Source organism: Podarcis liolepis (genome assembly GCF_965112155.1).
Source record: "Podarcis liolepis genome assembly, chromosome: 1".
Classification (NCBI taxonomy): Eukaryota; Metazoa; Chordata; class Lepidosauria; order Squamata; family Lacertidae; genus Podarcis; species Podarcis liolepis.
The window spans coordinates 69,095,165-69,111,043 of record NC_139554.1 but is presented as its reverse complement, the minus strand read 5'-3'; the positions used below and the strand labels follow the sequence as shown (position 1 = coordinate 69,111,043).

The following is a 15,879-nucleotide window of genomic DNA, read 5'->3' as shown; positions in this document are numbered from 1 at the left end:
GGAAAAGCTGCAAAATAGCCTTGTTTTAAGAGGGTTGGTAGGGAGAAGAAGAAGAAGAAGAGTTTGGATTTGATATCCCGCCTTTCACTCCCCTTCAGGAGTCTCAAAGCGGCTAACATTCTCCTTTCCCTTCCTCCCCCACAACAAACACTCTGTGAGGTGAGTGGGGCTGAGAGACTTCACAGAAGTGTGACTGGCCCAAGGTCACCCAGCAGCTGCATGTGGAGGAGCGGAGACACGAACCCGGTTTCCCAGATTACGAGACTACCGCTCTTAACCGCTCTTAACCACTACACCTCACTGGCTCTCTCACACTGGGAGCCAGCATCAGTATTTAAATTCTGTGAACCTATTTTTATTGAAAATAAGTTGCTGTTTTGTTGTTAACCTTTGTTAAACTGTAAAAACAAACTCTAATCCTGACTGAGTTTTACAAAACTGCTTTGCACTTTTATACAAATTATTTTTGAAGAAAGATAGAGGTCACAAGACAAACACCTGCTATTCTAAGTACCTCAGCGCTTTGCAGATTCCAGAGGGAATCAATACTTAGTAGAATTCATTTTTGTGAGAAACTATGTGTGAGCCTGCTGTGCTTTAAAAATAGACCCAAAGTTAAAAACCTGACCTGTATTTATGATATGAAACAAGTATATTTTCATACCTTTCTTAATATGATTCTGCTCCTAGCAGTGGTGAAAGGCTGAAAGCTTTTAAGGCAGAGATGGGGAGCTTCAACTCCCTGAACACTGGCCATGCTGGCTGGGGCTGATGAGAGTTGTAATCCAACATCAGGAGGGTCATAGGGTCCTGATCCCTGCTGGGAACAATGACTTTGATGTCATCCATAGAGCAGATAACAATACTTCTTAGCCCTCTCTCTGGTTCATGGGATTTCATAAGAATACAAGAGAGCCTTGCTAGATCAAAACTGATCTGTATAGTCTAGGCAGCCAAATGCCTTCAAGAAGCATAGAATCACAGCAAAAAGCATTTGTATGTCCCCAGTATCTGGTGTTCAGGGGTACCATGCTTCTGAAAATGAAGGTTCCTTTGAATTTCCTATTCTTTTAGATCGGAGCAGTCCAACTTTTCCTACCAAGTGGGCTACAAGAGTACTTCAACATGGAACCCATGGGACGCACATTGCCCTGTTGGCTATGGGGGCGGGGAGAGAGGTCAAAATTTGACACACAAATCCAGTCCTCATGCTACCTTCCCAAAAGTGGCTAAGTGAGTCGCTGGGCTTTAGGAAGGAGGTGCAAGGCTCCTAGAGCCCTTCCACCTCCTTCCCAAAGCTGTGAAAGGACTAACTAGGCTTTGGGAAGGAGGTGGGAGGACTCTAGGACCCCGTAAGAGCCCTCAGTTCTCCTTCCCAGAGCCCAGTGCCTTGCTTGCCTGGCTTTAGGAAGGCAGCGTGAAGGCTGCGACAGGGTGTGTGTGCCATTGTTGCTGAGGGCCACCAAAAAGGCCTCAAGGGCCGCATGCACCCTTTGGGCCATGTGTTGGACTGCCCTGTTTTAGCTAGTTACTGATCTGTAAGAGGACCCATTTTTGAATCCTATGACTGATAATTTTACTCAGAAAACTAGCTTCTTATATGTAAAAATAGCAAAGGGAGCTTTGTTAAGCTTGTTGCCTGTGCTTTAGTGCTGGTGGGCAGTCTGTTTTTTTGTCTTCCTTGTTCCTTCTCCTTTGCATTTTATCTTAATGCTTTGTTACTGAAGCTTCCTCACAAACTATCCCTACAATTCATTCATTCATCCATCCATCCATCCATCCAACTCCCTCCATCCCTATTGTAGCTAATTAGGATATGACCCTAGGTTCAGAAAGGGGTTCCTGGCTAGCTTGCAGCTCCAAAGTTATTCAGCCGTGCCAGATGACACAGCAGGTATGAATAAGACAGGAGTACAATTAAGAGCCGATTTAAAGACTGACTTTGCAGAATTTCTATCATGCTGTTCCAACTCCAAAGAAAAGCTCCAGGCAGTTCATATCAACATAAAAACAAAGCTGTGAAAATAAACCAGAAAGCTAGATATATAAAAAGCAGTGGGTAAAACAAACAAATAGTAGAGAGCCAGAAATAATTAAAATGCTCAAAACAAATTAATTAAACAGAAAAGTATTCAGTTGTAAAGGTAGGGAAACACATGAATCTCCCAGGCTCTCCATTGTGCTGCATGAGTATGAAATTGCACACAGCCATGTGGACTAGAATCCTTCCTCCCTCCCGGTACCGTTTCCTATTGTGTTGTGACTTTTTAGATTGCAAGTCTGATCTTTGTAAGCTGTTCTGGGAACCTCTTTTGGCTGAAGAGCAGGTTCAAAATGTTTCAGATATATAAATAAACAATAGATAGGTGGTGATACTGCAATATCTGATTTCTCTGCCTGCCTTGTATTTGAGACCAGTGGCTTCAGAGTCGTCGTGTGTGCTTTAGGACATATGAACCTAGCAAGTGTGTTCAGTGAAATGGATGAGAACTTTGTTGAACAACCTTCTCTGTGACAGAGATAAGAAGGCGATATTCTTAACCCTTTAGTACTCAAACATCTATTAAAGACATAAATTTGATCAGAACTTCACCCTTTTTGTTCTGATGCTTATAAAACAGTCCTAGTATTAAATACTTCAAATAATGGCAGTGACCACCTTTGTAAATGTGCTTTGCCTCTGATTACTCTATGCTTTTTGAAACAGGCCACCCACCCAAGTAATTTGTGGTTGTGTGTTTTATTTAAAACTTACCCTTTTTTCATTAAATAATTTTCATTAATTCTCAATTACAAAAATCCAGTATATGCCACATTGTATCAATACCAGATTACCCCGCACATTTCTCATTAACCTTAAAAAATAACCAAAAAGAACACATTTTTACTCCTCCCCCCCAAAAAAATCCCCGGACTTCCTTCTACCCCCTATTCTGGTTCTTTAAATAAACCAAATCATCTTACATTCCAGGTCCCTTTACACAATTTCCCAACTACTAAACAATTAAACTTGTGATATATTGCACAGATATACCACACAGATATTGCACAGACCGCTTTATACATTACACATCTATGCTTACAGACTATTTCCCCCTTTAAAATTATCCTTATTGTTGCTTTTTGCAAGCATTTAATCCATGTCTGCTGATGTCCCAATTTATTTACAACTGCTGGCCCCTAAATAAAAACCGTTTCCCAGACTGTTACCCATTCTTTTTTCTTACTTTGGTATATTTAAATCTCCAGAAGAGGCTTCCCATTAGGACAATTCACAATTTCAGCCCTCCTTCCTTCCAAATTTCTCTCTGTCTCCAAGGTTGTGATTTCACTCAAATTGCTCTAACTATTCCTGTCTGTACTCATATTTAAGGCTCCTCAAGAAGCTGCAACCAATTAGGACCTTTTCCAATATTTAAAACTTATCCTAATCTAAGGTTCAGGGAAAGTTACAGCAATTCTATATCGATCCTATGGTTTACTAGCCAAGTTAGACAAAAGCAGCAAAGATAAGGTCCTATTAGAAACCTTGTCCACCCACCCTCATAATTTATACAGTGGTGCCTCGCAAGACGGAAAACCCGCTAGACGAAAGGGTTTTCCGTTTTTGAGCTGCTTCGCAAGACGATTTTCCCTATGGGCTTGCTTTGCAAGACGAAAACGTCTTGCGAGTCTTCCGATTTTTTTTCGCTCCCCCCCCCTTTTTCTAAGCCGCTAAGCCGCTAATAGCCTTTTAGCCGCTAATCCGCTAAGCCTTTAATAGCTGCTAAGCCTTTAATAGCCACAAAACCGCTAATAGCGCTAAGCCGCTAATAGGGTTGCTTCGCAAGACGAAAAAAACGCTAGAGGAAGAGACTCGCGGAACGGATTAATTTCGTCTTGCGAGGCACCACTGTAATCCCATCTAATTAATAGTTTCCCTGTACTCTACTTCTGAAGACCCAAATTTGTCCTCCAATACTTAACACAAGCAATTTATGGCATTGACCATGTTTTCTTTAAACCATTCCTTTCAGATTACCCAGCAGTTGGAAGGTATCTGTTTGCAAGTAATAGGAACAGTGTTACAACAGCATGTTCTGGGTAAGAGGTCTCCCCACCCTTCAGCTATTACTTTGCATTTGGTGCACTGATTGGATCAAGCCAAGGTTCATGACATCTTTTTTTCCTGTTTCAGAATTCTATGAGGAAATCTTCTCCTTGGCTCACAGTCTGACTTGTCAGCAGGTCTCAGCACAGATGTGGCAGCTTTTGCCTCTGGTCTTTGAAGTATTCCAGCAGGACGGCTTTGACTACTTTACAGGTGAACTTCCTGCATAGCATAGGCAGACTACTGCAGAACTGAATGATACTGATACCTTTTTGTACCTTGCAGCTTTTCATATTGACCAAGAGAACACATAAATAACAACTGTTGATTAATCTTTTTACTGCAGATATGATGCCACTGTTGCATAATTATGTAACTGTTGATACCGATACACTCCTGTCTGATACAAAATACCTAGAAATGATCTACAGTATGTGCAAAAAGGTAAGTAACTCACTAATCCTCCTATCATTGTAGCTAAATTTATACCATTGGAGTGCTTTGATCTGCAGAACTGGCACTGCTACAGGTGCCAAAAAATATTTATTCCACATTTGTGGAATTTCACTTGGAGCTTTCCCGTTGACATAAGGCAAGTGACCTTGCTCTGTTCTTTTCAGTGCCTGTTTAAATCACTGTTTAGACAAACCTATCCAGACACCTTTCTTTTGAAAGTTTTTTAATACCTGTCTTTCACCAGGGTGTGTTTGGAATTTTAATGTTTTGTTTACTTTTGTAAACCACTTAGATTTTTTTTATACATAAGCAGTAGATAAATTTTGCTGAATAAATAAATCTTGTAGATATCCCTTATGCAGTATAGATCTAGGAAAGAAAGACTTGTGCCTTTCCAGCAGCTAATCCAAATTCACATTCAAGAGACTGCAAGGTCCAGCAACTCTACACAGACCTAGATAAGCTAAATTATTGGGGCCTTTGGAATTGCATGTCCATTTTGCTTAAAAAATACGTGGTGGATCCAGCTATACAGAGAGTCAGTAGACCAGAGGTGGGGAACCTGTAGCCTTCCAGATATTGTTGGACAACTCCCATCAGCTCCAGCCATCATAGCCAATGGTTAGATATGATGGGAGTAGTAGCTGAGCACCATATGAAGTGTCAACATTTCCTAATCCTGTATTAGTCCATAACCTCTTCTGAAAGCTCCCATGCGCGTACCTGTCATGCAGTAGCCAGTCATGCAGTTGTATTACTCTTCCCCTGAAGCAGATTAAAATGGCTACAGTCATGTGTGTGCATAGTTTCTAATCTGTGCCTAGTAATACAGTCCAATTGTGTTTTGCATTTAGACTGTGTTGCTCACATACAGCATGTGGCCAAAGAGCAACTTGAGATCATAGTACTGGTGCAGTGATGTTGAAAGACAAGCTTACCACTGACCAGCCTCCAAACTCTCAAACATGGAGATTGAACGTGGGCTGGACTCATACTAAGTGTAATTTAAACACATCTCTTTGTATTCAGGCTTCGGCTTACTACTGTGTGGTATTGTGGTTGGTTTTTTATCATAACCTTGCCTTCAAAGTCAGGTTATTAAAAAGTGGCGGATGATTTTAGTTGAATTTAACATGAGCACACCATTTTCCATTACACCTGTTTTTGTACATGACCTCAGTGATTTTGCAGCTGAGCTGAACTGGAAAATTATTCATGCTGTGGCTGTCTACAGAAATCCCAGTGCCTTCTGAATTTCGCTCTGTTAAACAGATTATCAGAGCGGCTAGGTCTAAAACCTGTGATTCCTTGCTAAAATGGGGCAGGTGTCTGTCCCCAACCTGCTCCCAAGTTTCAGGGAACTTCAGTGGAAAAGAAAGATTGAAATGTATGCACTTATATGCATGCAAAGGAGGTTCCTTGAATTGTGCCCTACATATCTTTATACACTATTTTAAAACAGGGACTCCCAATTTTAATGCAAACATCAAAAACGAGCTCTTACGTATATACTGGCTTTCATTTAACTTGGTATTGGTGCTGTCAGTTTTACTGGTACTAATAATGTAGTTTCACACTAAGGCATATTGTTACACATTAACATGCACACAGCTGCTTGCTTCTGTGTAGAAGAATCTCCAGAATGGGGCAACATTCCTGGGTGCTAGATGATTCAGTTTTTCCTTCCCCTTCCACAGTCAGGCACAAAATGCTATGTCTGTCTGAAATCTGGAAGAAGAATCTGTATATACAAGCCTGTTTATTCACCTGGATCACCAGTGCTGGATTAGGCTTGCATTTTGTGTACCTTTGTGCTCATTTCAGTTGGCAGAACATTTTCTATTTCCACTGAAATAAATAGCAAACTATGTTGGTGAGAGGGACAGAAACACTCACATGTCATTAAGTTTTGTGATATGATAATTACCGGCAAATGTATACCTAAGTTACAGTTGAATGTATAAAAACGATCAGTCACATTCAGATCCTTTACTGGCTAACCTAACCAGGAATTCAGTTTTGTGGATGTAAAATAATATTCCCTAGGTGAAATCCAACACTGCTGTTCTACTTGTAGAACAGCTTTTGATCTTGCAGAGGCACCCACCACAACACAGAAGAGGAAACAGTCTTTACCAGTTTCACTCTGCAGTCCCCCACCACCACCCTCCACAGTGGTCTGGAGGGTCCCCCAATCCTCTGGAACAGATTTCTTTGGAAGTTATAGAAGGCAGCAGCAGGAAGGAGAAATCAGTGAAAATCTCCTCCACTTACATTAGCAGATATCAGCACTGGATCAAAGCCGTTCTGCAAATGGAACAGTAGTATTGGGATTTCAGCCAGTAACTTCTTTACGCAATTAATATTTTTTTCATATGGTTCTGATACACACAGTGCAGCCTGCCTGTGCAGATGGGAGGTAGAATGACAGAGTTTCCTTAACAATTTTGTTCCTTTGAAAATATAAAGAATAAATGCTACTAAATATCCAGTACTGAAACTGATGGGGTATAATTGTATTTCTTAGGTCCTTACAGGTGTGGCAGGAGAAGATGCAGAATGTCATGCAGCAAAACTGTTAGAGGTGATCATTCTACAGTGTAAAGGTCGTGGCATTGATCAGGTAAGTGGAATGGACTTTTGACTGCCATAAATATATGATAGCTTCAACTCTCTAGAGGAGACACAGTCACCTACCCTTTTCATGTTTAATCAAAAGTGATGTGCTGGTCTTTGGGAAGGAGGCCTGAGGTCTCTAACAGGGTTCTAGGGTCCCCCCACCTCCTTCCCAAAACCTAGTTTGTGCTTTCCCAGCTTTGAGGAGGAGGTGGGGGGCTCTTGGATCCTGCCAAAGCCTTGCATCCCCTTCCTAAAAGGGGAAAGCAGAAACTGCTTTCTAAAAGCAGAAACTGCTGCTTGCCTTCTATCACTGTGCCATTGAGAGCGTGCTCACTTATGCCTTATCTGTGTGGTACGGAAGCTGTACTACCCAGGACAGGATGGGGTTGTGCAGGGTTGTTAAGGCAGCAGAGAGCATTGTTGGCTACCCACTCTCCACCTTAGAGCAGATTTATGCCACAAGGTGCCATAGGAAGGTACTCGACATAGTAAAAGATCCATCGCATCCTGGTCACTGTCTCTTCGAGCTCTTGCCGTCGGGACGGAGATACAGGACGATGAAGACAAGAACGAGCCGTCTTAAGAACAGCTTCTTCTCCAGAGCGATCTCGGCCCTGAATGGGAAGCCCGGACTTTGAAAGTCATCTAATCTCCCTTGCTGTATTATACTGTATTGTTTAATTAGTGTTTTTATGGAGCAGTCAAGTAATTTCGTTGTCCCCGAAGGGGGCAATGACAATAAAGATATTATTATCATTATTATTATTATTATTATTATTATTATTATTATTATTATTATTTATTACTACTACTACTAAAGCCTGGTGCCTCGCTTAGCCAGCTTTGGGAAGGTAACACAAGGGCTGGGAGGTGTCAAATTTTGGGCTTGCTCCCAACCCCCGGTGTCAAGACAGTGTGCGGCCCATGAGTTCTGCATCAAAGTACTCTGGTGGCCCACTTAGTATGAAAAGTTGGGCCGCCCTGAGTTAAAAGATGCATCTGGTTGGGGTTATTAATGAATGTAAAAATCGGGTTATTACTGAATGTTGTCACTATAAATGTTTTGCAGTGTATACCTTTATTTGTGGAAGCTGCTTTAGAGCGGTTGACCAGAGAAGTTAAAACAAGCGAACTGCGAACGATGTGCCTCCAGGTTGCCATAGCTGCTCTGTATTACAATCCTCATCTACTTCTGAATACTTTGGAAAATCTACGCTTCCCTAATAATGTGGAGCCCGTTACAAATCACTTCATTACACAGTGGCTTAATGATGTCGACTGTTTCTTGGGGTAAGTTTGTGTCTTGGGGATCACAGTTCTGATGCACGGTGCTCTGAAATTGTGTGCACTCAGTGCATGTCTCATCCACCTTTTCATATGGCTTCGGTAGGGCTACATCTATTGGGGATAAGTGAAAAGAACTTTATTGTACATTTAAGACCTATTTGCTCTTGCACTTCTCTAAATTAAGGTCTCCATTGGGTTGTATGCTACTTGCCTTCTTTTTACTAAAGCTGAAAAATAATGTAATATGAAATTTCCTCTTGCATTTCAGGCTTCATGACAGAAAAATGTGTGTCCTAGGCTTGTGTGCACTTATTGATCTGGAACAAATACCACAGGTTTTAAATCAGGTTTCGGGCCAAATCCTGCCAGCTTTCATCCTTTTATTTAATGGCTTGAAAAGAGCATATGCTTGCCATGCTGAGCATGAAAATGATAGTGATGATGATGATGAAGCAGAAGATGACGAAGAAGCAGGTAAAGCATTGACCCCTCTGGTAGCAGTTCACCAATATTTATCATGTTCTCCTAGTACGTCTGTCTTTTGATTTTCCTGTTCTTGCTTTTACCTCCTTGCTTTATTCATTCTCTTTCAAATAGGATTCAGATGTTTGTATCTTGGCCTGTCATTTCCTTCTTTTTCACCTGGTGTTTTGTTTCCTATGTTACACACTATATTTGCTATGGTCACTCATTCAGTGTTTCCTCTTTATCCTTGTATTATGAACACTTTTAATATCAGACCAAGTAGCTTAGTTTTTCATGCCAAGTATCTTTACTTTTCATTTTGCTTTTTGAATCAGACTTCACTGTTGCTTCATTGCTCTTCACCTTGTCCAATTTTTGTATTTTTTCTTTTATGTCTCTGTGTTGGGCTTTTATTTCTCATTTCAAGCTGTATAGTGCAAACTGAGAAAGTTTTCATCTAGGGCATTGTAAATGCATCAAATCTTCCCAGATAAAAGCAAAACAGAATCCTAGAGCCTAGCCCTAGGTTAAAATTGTGGAATTGTTATGAAGTACAAATATTACATAAATTAACAGAGAAAAGTACACTGCTGTTTTTTTATCCTTGAGCCATATCTTCTTACAGAGGAACTTGGGAGTGATGAAGATGATATTGATGAAGATGGACAGGAATATTTAGAGATTCTGGCAAAGCAGGCTGGAGAAGATGGCGATGATGAAGATTGGGAAGAAGATGATGCTGAAGAGACTGCTTTGGAGGGATATTCAACCATTATTGATGATGAAGATAATCCCGTTGATGAATATCAGATATTTAAAGCAATTTTTCAGAGTAAGTCCAACTGCTGTTTATCTTGCATAGCAAACTGGTATTCTCTTTTTTGCGTGGGCAGGGACTCCCATTGGAATTGGGAAATGGGGTGGCAATTAGGCGTGCAATTAGAGTTCAGGGAGGACTATGATTTAAAACTGCAGCTGAGGCATTCCATCACACGCCAAGCATGATATGGGTTAAGTTTGAAAGTGGGCAGGTTTTTTTGGTCTGTGAGTGAAGAAATCTTACTTTTCGTGTTGTGGCACATCCTTGAATGTGTCTGTACCTCAGTGTGGTTCGGTTACTTCAATGTAGCAACCTAAGGTTGTCGAGGATGGTTAACATTCTGCTTTTTTGTTATGTCATACTCCACATGGAGGCCATTTTGTGACTGGTGTCCCCAACATCCTCTCAAAATTCAAAATGTGCCCACTAATCCGAAAAGGTTGGCAACCCCTCTCCTATATCCCTTCGCAATTATTGAGGTGTTTGCAGGAGTCACTATTAGTGGTCTCTTATGACTCAATTGCATGACCAGTTTCCATCAGGAGCTGTATGTTCAGTGTTGTGGGCCCAATCTGTGGAACTCCCAATTAGCTGGGATCAGACATTCCGCTCTATGTTGAACTTGTGGTGCTTGGTGGAGACTTTCTTTTATTTTAGCAGGCATTTTAAGTGAGCTTTGTGATCATATGGTTCCTTTTAACTGATTTTATGATATATGCTATGCCTCTGTTGTACCCCACTTAGAAATTGTGGTATATAGATATTAAGATAATGGTATTAAAATAAATAAAATAATAATACAATGTAGCTATAAGGCTGAAACTAATATTTAAATTTGAATCAAAATGACAGCAAATATCTTAAACTTTTGTAACACCTAGATACATTTCTCATTATGTGTAGGAATTAAACTAATGTTTAAAAATTGTTCCTGACCTTTAAAAGAGTTCCTGACCTTTAAAAGCATGTCATTGTGTTCTCTATCATGTGCTCTAACTGAACTGAAGGTCTGGCTACAATGAGTCTTACATAATCTACTTTAGGCACTTAAAATCATAGACATCACATGTTGTAGAGTTGTAAGGGAATTTACCTTTTTGTTGCATTTTCAAGTCTCCATGGGCTTGCATAACGGGTGGTATCAGTGAAATAATATAGATCCAAACTGGGTTTTGTATGTGTTGCAAAAACTGTTGACCCTTTTCCTTAATTGGTATTTCAGTTAACTCCATTGTAATTTGTTTTAATAGTATACTTTTATCTGTATGTTGGGCTAATACAATTATTGAGATTCCATCTGCTCCTTTCTTCCTTTCAGAATGTTAATTTGCCATGTAATTCTAATAACAATACAGTAGTACCTCGGTTTACAAACTTAATCTGTTCGGAGGTCCGTTCTTAAACCGAAATTGTTCTTAAACCGAGGCACGCTTTCCCTAATGAGGCCTCCTGCCGCCGGTGCCCTTCCACCGTTCGGATTCTGTTCTTAAACCAAGATAAAGTTCACAAACCGGGACACTACTTCCGGTTTTGTGGAGTTAAACTGAATAGTTCATAAACACAGCTGCTCTTAAACCGAGGTACCACTGTACTTCCATTTTAGTGGAATGTGGAGTATTTTGCAAAGAACTAGGCCAATAATTGGTATAGAGGGGAATATTTGGACTTGAGAGAAAGTATTACCAGAAGCCTGGGTAGTGGTGGAGTGAGAAGCTTTGCAGAGCAAAGAAATCATTACCTTGCTGAACTCTTAGCCTATCTTTAGTCTGTCTGTTAAATGTCTACATGTCTCTTTGTTCTGTAGCAATTCAGAATCGTAACCCTGTGTGGTACCAAGCATTGACACGTGGTCTTAATGAAGAACAAAGAAAACAGTTACAGGATGTAGCAACTTTAGCAGATCAGCGAAGAGCAGCCCATGGTAAGCATATTTTCACTATGTTTGATATAATCTGTTACTATTAAGTGCTGGCTATAGTATTAGCATTTTATTAAGGGACCTAAAAGTTCTCTGTCTCACTCTGTTCTAAGAAAAAAGAGGACCTGCTTGTAGGGGACAAGCTTTGCATTGATCTTGCAGCTTATTGAAGTACCAGTTCTTGAAGCAGAAATTTCTGGGCTTGATGCCACCTAATTGACCACTGATTTTTCTTGGAAGTCACGTATGCATGTGTATGTGTTTTCTAGCAATTCAGATGGAGAAAGGGCATGGCTGTGGACCTGGCTGTCTTCCAAGTGTTTTTGGTTTTTTTGTAAAAATGTTAGAATTCTCTTTCTTTTCCTTTTGGCAGCTGGTATATGGACGTGGGTGGCGCTGTGGGTAAAACCTCAGCGCCTAGGGCTTGCCGATCACATGGTTGGCGGTTCGAATCCCCGCGGCGGGGTGAGCTCCCATCTTTCGGTCCCAGCTCCTGCCCACCTAGCAGTTCGAAAGCACCCCGAAGTGCAAGTAGATAAATAGGTACCGCTTTCTAGCGGGAAGGTAAACAGCATTTCCGTGTGCTGCGCTGGTGCCGGCTCGCCAGAGCAGCTTCGTCACGCTGGCCACGTGACCCGGAAGTGTCTCCGGACAGCGCTGGCCCCCGGCCTCTTAAGTGAGATGGGCGCACAACCCTAGAGTCGGACACGACTGGCCCGTACGGGCAGGGGTACCTTTACCTTTAGCTATATGTTTCAAGTTTGCATGCCCTGTTTCTCTTTCTTGCCCCTGATACAAGTGGGTCTTTGCATAGGATTAACAAAGTTAACGTTCACCATTCAGATTTTGTAACACCTTGTACATTCAGAATTGTCGAGTTGGAAGGAACCCTGCTGAGGGTCATCTAGTCCAACCTCCTGTAATGCAGTAATTAAAAAACAAAGCTTGGATTATGTATTTATTATTGCTTTTATAACTCTCCTTTCTTCCAAGGAACTCAAGGTGGCTTACACATTCGCCCCACCCCCCATTTTTGGGAATTTGAACTCTGATATTTCATTTCCTAGTATTCTTCTTGAAATGGAGTTTGTCTCTGAAGATATTTGAAAATATAATTTCTTATTTTAAAAATGGAAGCCCTTCATTGCATGAATGTGCAGATCAAGAGCTCGATACAGCTGTGACAAGACATGGTTTGTGACTTTCAGATAATTATATTTTTCTCTCGCTTTCAGAATCCAAAATGATTGAAAAGCATGGTGGATACAAATTCAATGCTCCAGTTGTGCCAAGTTCATTCAATTTTGGTGGTCCAGCCCCAGGAATGAATTGAATTATCACTACTTTTCCTCCTACTGTGTGATTGTAGTGAAGAGCTTGTGTTCCTCCCAATAGTGGTTCCAGAACTGGTTCATGTTATCTACAGCTCACTCTAAATGAATTGGTAGATTGAACATTTAAAAAAGAAAAGCCAACCCAGGAAGTGGGACTTGATCATGCAACCGAATACTGGAAAGGTTTTATGAAGATAGGAAGAACCTGACACTTGAGCTTCAAATGACACGCTGTGGAAATCAGAAATCAAGAGGTAATGTCATGAAGACAGCTTCCTTTCTATGAAGAAAAAAAGGCATTGGCTGCAGGACTGTTGGAAAGGTCTCATTTACAGTACACAAGCTAGAAGGCCAATTTAATTTTTACACCTGTGGGACTATGAGTATTTGCCCAATCTTTTCCCCTTACCCTTTCTCCTGCTGGGTATCTATTCTTTTAATGTACATAAAGGTAATTGGATAGCCTTACTTAACACTTCATCATTTCCATTTATCAAGATTGTTCATATGTAGAATATCGGACACTTATTGTAGCACTACATAACTGATTAAATCTGTAAATGATTTAGCATTTTCATATTGAAACAAGCCTGCTAGCCTATGTACAAAAATAGCAAAATGTTTGTTTATAAAAAAGGGATGTTCTGGGGGGAAATTTCAAGTTATTTAAAACTAGCAGTTTTGTACCTGGTGACTTTGTGGTGCAGTCACCACTGGTTGTGACTTGAATTTGGTTATGTACAAAAGGGGTTAGTGGTATTTCATTGCTGCTAAAAAAGAAAAAAAAATGGCAACACCCTCTGTGTCCTTTGTTTTTTCTTAAAGCTGTCAATGTACAAGTGGAAATTTGGATACAGAAACCTTCATGTTTTAAAGTGCTGAGAGGGGAGTTCATTTTCTCAGCAGCATGTGAAATCTGACATGAAGATTTGCTCTTACAGGAGTGTATTTTGAAGTGTGGTGGTGAACATCTACATATGCAATCTATTAAAAAAAGTAATTTGGCTAACTTGGGTTGGATCTGATTGAAGTTTATTCCCATATTTGGGAATATTATTATTCTCATCCTTTTGCTCCTTTTCTAGGACCTGGGTAGAGGTTTTAACATCTCTATTCTGTCTCTTGTTTTCATACCCACCCTGGCCTTGCGATGTCCAAAAGCAGACATTCTTTCATTTGCCTGATCCAGCTATATCAGTGGCTTGGTTCATATCCCAGCTTATTGTACCAAGATATTTTGCCTGAGCACATAACCCTTTCACGTAAGCTGTGATTAAAGCAGGGAGACTCTAACTGGGGTTTGCCTTTATATCTGAACTGAGAAATGGTGGTTACCGTTTCAGAATAAGCCAGGATCACGAACAGTGTTTGAAATTGGCTTGTTTGATGGATAACTGCCTAATCAGAGGCTTCCTGGTTTAGTTGTGGCTTGCACAAAGGGGCTGCATGCTTGGGCAAAAAGATTTGCTCATATTCCAGCTTATAAAGCTAAGGTATGATCATGTGAACATGGCCTTACAGTTACCAAGTCTCATTTTTGAAGCTACAATTTGTTCTCCCTTGCCTCCAGGTGGTATATTAGTTAGTATATTAACTAGAAAGGTAACAAAGTCCTCCCTACTGGGACCACTATTAAAATGATTCACTGAAAAAGCCAACATCAACATGTGTTTGGCCTGGCTTAGGGCCCATCTATAAAACACACATATAAAATCTTAAATGCTGAGGTTCTTGATCTTGCCTTGAGATCACTGGTGTCAAATATTTTAAGTAAAATGTTTTCCCCCTCCTGGCTGTTTTTTTTTATTCAATGTCATCTGCTGTTACAATTGATGCTGAACAAGCTACCTTAATTTAAGTGTAAACCTCCAGAACTTTAAAGGCAGGTTGAAAAATGATCTGAATTTATATCTATAAAATGAAACTGAAATGAACATATATATTATGATATTCAAAAATGCAGTCTTCGGAAAAACAATTTGTGTGATGTGTGTTTGTTTTGTATGTATCTATTTTGGGGGGTGCTTGGAATGTAAGGGTTCCTAACAGAACAGCTACCTCTCACTTGTCTCAAGCCAGACAAAGGGCTTTCCCTTTTCACTCATGGGTTCATTCTTGACTTTGGTCTTCAATGTGGATTTGATTAAGGCAGGCTTATGTAGCATCCAAATTGCTTGAGAGAGGACGATCTTCCATCTATCTTTTTATTCAGGTTCTGGTCAGACTAGCATAATAAAGTTGGATTCCTGAACCTGTCCTGTAGACATTTCATTGCCATTTTGTCTTTTGAGCTTTTTAAAATTTCATGTCCTGCGGATTTTCTTTCTTTTTTGTAGTGGGTACAACTTTGTAAATGCTTTGTTCTCATTTGGACATCTCTGGTAAGGTTCTGGTATTTAGAGAATTGGGCCCCTTGGGTTGCTGTAATAAGACTTTTCCTCCTTGGACTTAGCACAACAGCTCCTAACAGCAAACAGTAGCAGCACAGACTTACTGAGTAGGGTTAATGTGATTTGTTAATTGGACTGAATTCCCATCAGCCACAGCCAGCATGGCCAATGGACTCTGCCCCTATGGAAGCTGAATGCTACCCCATCGGCTACCCTAATATATTTATACAAATCCCATATAGTGTGTGGTAGCTTAGTTTACATTGCAAAGCTGAGTAACTTAGGGAGGCTTGCAATACTTCTAAAACTCAGGGTCATCCAATGAAGTTGAATGGTAGACCTGAAGATAGACAAAAGTTGGCACTACTTCACACAGCATGCAAGTAAAACTGCCATTTGTTACAGAAGATTGATGCCCAGCAACTTGGAGAGCTTTAAAAAGGAGATTAGACAACATGGGGAAGGTCTCAATGGCTACTAGCCACAATGTTTGTATTACC

General features: G+C 40.5%; 1 protein-coding gene across 1 annotated transcript in view; it reads left to right on the top strand.

Annotated features, from left to right (window-relative positions):
* IPO7 (importin 7) overlaps positions 1–14,967 on the top strand; it is a 40,601-nt gene extending 25,634 nt beyond the window's left edge. The window contains exons 17-25 of the mRNA XM_083477005.1: positions 4,017–4,083; positions 4,178–4,303; positions 4,437–4,534; positions 7,074–7,169; positions 8,235–8,455; positions 8,721–8,926; positions 9,543–9,749; positions 11,542–11,658; positions 12,891–14,967. Coding sequence (XP_083333131.1) covers positions 4,017–4,083; positions 4,178–4,303; positions 4,437–4,534; positions 7,074–7,169; positions 8,235–8,455; positions 8,721–8,926; positions 9,543–9,749; positions 11,542–11,658; positions 12,891–12,988 — 1,236 coding nt within the window. The 3' untranslated portion in view covers positions 12,989–14,967. The remainder of the gene's footprint in view (positions 1–4,016; positions 4,084–4,177; positions 4,304–4,436; positions 4,535–7,073; positions 7,170–8,234; positions 8,456–8,720; positions 8,927–9,542; positions 9,750–11,541; positions 11,659–12,890) is intronic.
* Positions 14,968–15,879: the final 912 nt, after the last annotated feature.